The sequence below is a fragment of the Marmota monax genome, unplaced genomic scaffold, assembly GCF_021218885.2.
Source record: "Marmota monax isolate L192 unplaced genomic scaffold, Marmota_monax_Labrador192_F-V1.1 WCK01_AAM20220418_F8-fsc00068, whole genome shotgun sequence".
Lineage (NCBI taxonomy): Eukaryota > Metazoa > Chordata > Mammalia > Rodentia > Sciuridae > Marmota > Marmota monax.
This window is the reverse complement of record NW_026692352.1, coordinates 1,635,937-1,640,128: the sequence shown is the minus strand read 5'-3', so window position 1 is coordinate 1,640,128 and position 4,192 is coordinate 1,635,937. Positions and strand designations below refer to the sequence as shown.

The following is a 4,192-nucleotide window of genomic DNA, read 5'->3' as shown; positions in this document are numbered from 1 at the left end:
GGTTCTTATGCTCATCTCTATCCTTCCTTTGAATTATAGAGCTATATAAAAATAATATGTTTTTAAAAGAAGAAAATATAGCATCCAACTATCTGGATTGTCTTATAAGGCTGACATCTCTTTTGGTCTGAAGTTTGGTAAGATATAATGAACTTTAGAGTTAGTAAATCTGATATTGAATTTTTATCTATTTACGTTGGATACATCAATTACCATGTTCTATTTCCCTTTCTTCAAAACAGGAAAAAAACTCATTTAAAAATTTTCCTAGATTTTTTGAAAGTACACAAAAAGAGGTTACCAAAATGGATAGTATGTATAAAAAAATCTTAATTATTTTCATTTTCTCTTAATTTACCATCTTTCTCCCAATTAACTAGATGATCTTCAGGGTGTCTAGAGAGATTATTTCCCCATAGATCATTCTTCCCTCAAAACTTCCAGATCCAGTCTATATTTCTCTAATCCATTCTTTATCTACTTTTGTCATTTAAACATCTGTCAGTACATCTAATATAAAATTGATTGAGTTTTTATTAATTGCCAGTCATTGTGATTGTCTCTGAGAAAATATAAAGATGAACAACTCATATTTTTTTTGTTCCCAAAGAGATGACATTCTGGTTGGAGAAAGAAATGTGATCCAGACATAAAAAATTTAGATCTTATAAAAGTATATGTAAAATACGGTTGGAGGAGATTCAATATGTTAAGCATTGTAGAGGGATTCCTGGATGTTTACCATAAAGAAAGAGATATACTCTTAATGTCTGTGCTTAGTAGCCAAAAAGAGAAATAATGACACAGAAATCTCAGCTATCTTTTGTTTTCCTATTTTCCTTTGGGTAGGAATGGCTATTCCATTTCTCCAGGTAGTAGAAGTTCTTAATTAAGGTTTGCCTTGGCTTCTTGCCTCATTTATTCTCACTAGGTTGAGTAAATTTTGAATGTGGAAACTATTCTTTACTCATTCCTGTCTCCTTAGCTTTCACTACAATTTGACAATTAAAATAATGAGGGTTTGATTTGATTCAGCATGTTTGTAATCTGTATCTCATTTGGCATTGATTTTTCCTGATTCTTAGTGTTCTTTTCCAGTCAAATCACAGACAACTATAATACAATAATACTTAAATATAACATCATAAAATATTTTTTTCCTGTTGAGGTAAGAAGTGAGTATTTCTATTGTCATCATCAGTAGGCTGGAGGAGGTATACAAATTAACATTGCTCATGTTTATCCTTATATGATGCTCTGGAATTGGAAAATTTCTTATATTTACTGTCAGCAGGGCATAAATCTAGCTACTGGAAGATGAGGTCACTTAGAACTGACCATGTCCATTCAATAACTAGGCCAGATACATCACTCCCAGTCAGCTCTTTAAAGATGACTACTTGGCCTAAATACAAACAAAAATCAGGAATTGTTATTCTTTTGACCAATGGTTGTCAAATAATTTCTGAATGGTCATCTTAAGTATAAATTCTATACTTCTTCCTCCTTAGGACACCATTTATGGGTTCTCTTGTATCTGTCTTTCTAGGGATTTTCTCATCCATTCAACTACTTGTTATTCCAACTTGTGATGTCAACTCAACCTGCCTGTCCCTGACTGGTCTCCTTTATTCCTTCTTCCATCTCATTTACATTTTTTCCAAAGTCATTTATGGCACGCTCATGAGAGCCTTCCATACATTTCATCTTGCTTGTAAATAATCTCAAGTCCATTCCAACATGGACATGCAAGGCACTCAAAAAATTTCATCAATAGAATAAGCATTCAAATTAACAAGATTGTTTTAATCAACAAGAGGAGAAAAACAAAGAAGGAGGAATGCAGGATTTGTTCCTGTATCCTCCCAATAACATAAAATGGTGCCAACATTCATGGCCCCATCACATTGTAGTTAATGAAGCAAGACATGGTCTCCACAGTGGTTCATTAAATTCCTGTCATGACTTTAAAACAATAGCAGAACTGAGGTACAAACTGATGTGGCAGGGTATTTTGTCTAGGCTTACTTGCTAAGACTAAATAAGGATATCTGAAGTTGTATATTCCAGAATAATGTTTGGAAATCTGGACAGGATTCATTAGGACAGTCAAGTAAGTGGGTTCGAATTCCCCTGGTAGATATTCATGAGAAGGAGTAGAAACAAAAACCCTGAGGTGTAAGACAGAGGAAAAAATAGAACCTAGTTGTGTTGGTAGACCTGGAAAGCCATATAGAGAGACAGAAATAGAGGACACAGTGAATCTCAGGCTCAAAAATATGTGAGATGGTAAAAGACAGAGTTATTAGAATTACTTTCATTCAGGAAATGAAATAACAAAGCCATAATACTAAAAGGATATTTCTAATAGGAGAGTATGAGGAGAGTGTGGTACAAGGATACCAGGTCCAAGGATACCTCTGGATACATCATCCAGGACCAGTTTCTAACAAAGACATTGTGGAGTACGCCCCACAGGTGCCCAGAGTGGTGCTTGTGTACTTCTCTATTATTTTTTTAGTGACTTATATAGCTTGGAGACTTAATATAAAGACCCCCCCCCCCCAGGTTATATTTCTTATTACATATGCCTGTGTTTTACCTGTCTATAAAAATATTTTATTTCAGGTCAGGCTAATCTAGGAAATAAGGTGAGAATGAAACTAGGAAGACTGATGGATATAATCTGGAAATGATTATAATCTGGAGACAGGAAAATATGGCCAGGTTCTAAAAAGAACAATCCAAAACACTGTAGAAGGATCTGATCTGATAGACACAGGGATTAGATTGGGAGTGTTGAATAAAGAGATACAATTGTGTAATCAGGGAAGCGTTTATGAAAAAGCTAGGATTATAAAAAAAGGATTAAATGGCAAATATTATCTTTATTGTCTTTCTTTCCAGGGTGTGCCCTCAACTCAGCATGTTCATTTTCAATAACACCACGTCCTCCTCCTCCGGCTTCCTGCTCACTGCGTTCCCTGGACTGGAACATGCTGATGTCTGGATCTCCATTCCTGTCTGCTGTCTCTATACCGTTGCCCTCTTGGGAAACAGCATGATCTTGTTTGTCATCGTTACGGAGCGGAGTCTCCATAAGCCCATGTACTATTTCCTCTCCATGCTCGCAGCTGTTGATCTGTGTCTGACCATCACCACCCTTCCCACTGTGCTTGGGGTTCTCTGGTTTTACGCCCGGGAAATCAGTTTAAAAGCTTGCCTCATTCAGATGTATTTAGTGCACACCTTTTCCTTTCTGGAGTCCTCGGTGCTGGTAGCCATGGCCTTCGACCGCTTCATGGCTATCTGTAACCCACTGCAGTATGCTGTTGTCCTCACAGACATGATGAGCTTGGTGATCGGACTAATCATCTTCATACGACAAGTAATTTTCATGTTTCCCTGTGGTCTCGCCTTGAGTAATGTGTCTTTCCGTGGAGGCCAAGAGCTTTCCCACCCGTTTTGCTACCACCCAGACGTGATCAAATACACACATTCCAATCCCTGGATCAGCAACTTTTGGGGCATGTTTCTTCAGCTATTCCTGAATGGCACAGACTTGCTGTTCATCCTTTTCTCCTACGTCCTGATCCTCCGCACTGTTCTGACTATTGTGACCCCCAGGAAGCAACAAAAAGCTCTCGGCACTTGTGTCTGTCACATCTGTGCTGTTACCGTTTTCTATGTGCCAATGATCACCCTGTCTTTAGCACACCGTCTCTTTAATTCTACCCCAAGGGTTATCTGTAGTATTTTGGCCAATATTTACCTACTCTTACCACCTGTACTGAATCCGGTCATTTACAGCCTGAAGACCAGGATGATCCGCCAGGCCATATTTCAGCTGTTCCAGTTCAAGAGTTCAAGGCGCCCCAATATGAGGGGCCTTCGAAGAAGATGAGATTGAAGAGAGAAATGGATTTGGTGACTGAGGCAATTCCATTTGGAATATAGGCTTGGGAGAACAGGATAGTGTTTCCTTGAGCTTATCAGAGTTTCATAAATACCACAATTCAAAACCCATTTAATTGTGTATATGTTCTTCAGACATTTAACAAAATGACAGAGTCTCCTGTGTGTGCACATAAAAAGCACAATAAAGTCCTTTAAATCCAATGGAATAATTTATCTGTTTTAAAATATTAATTCTCAGACCAGAAATAAATGACAATAATTTTATATTTGCATC

The 4,192-nt window shown here is 37.4% G+C and overlaps 1 protein-coding gene across 1 annotated transcript; it reads left to right on the top strand.

The window, feature by feature from the left end:
- The first annotated feature begins 2,911 nt into the window (after positions 1-2,911).
- On the top strand, positions 2,912-3,904 carry LOC124091153 (olfactory receptor 51T1). Its single transcript, XM_046442123.1, has one exon. It carries the CDS (start codon positions 2,927-2,929, stop codon positions 3,902-3,904), a length of 978 nt encoding a protein of 325 aa, XP_046298079.1. The 5' UTR covers positions 2,912-2,926.
- The last annotated feature ends 288 nt before the right edge of the window (positions 3,905-4,192 follow it).

Bases quoted from the DNA above. Each gene is read 5' to 3' on its own strand.
- LOC124091153 (XM_046442123.1), top strand. From the start codon at position 2,927: ATGTTCATTTTCAATAACACCACGTCCTCCTCCTCCGGCTTCCTGCTC.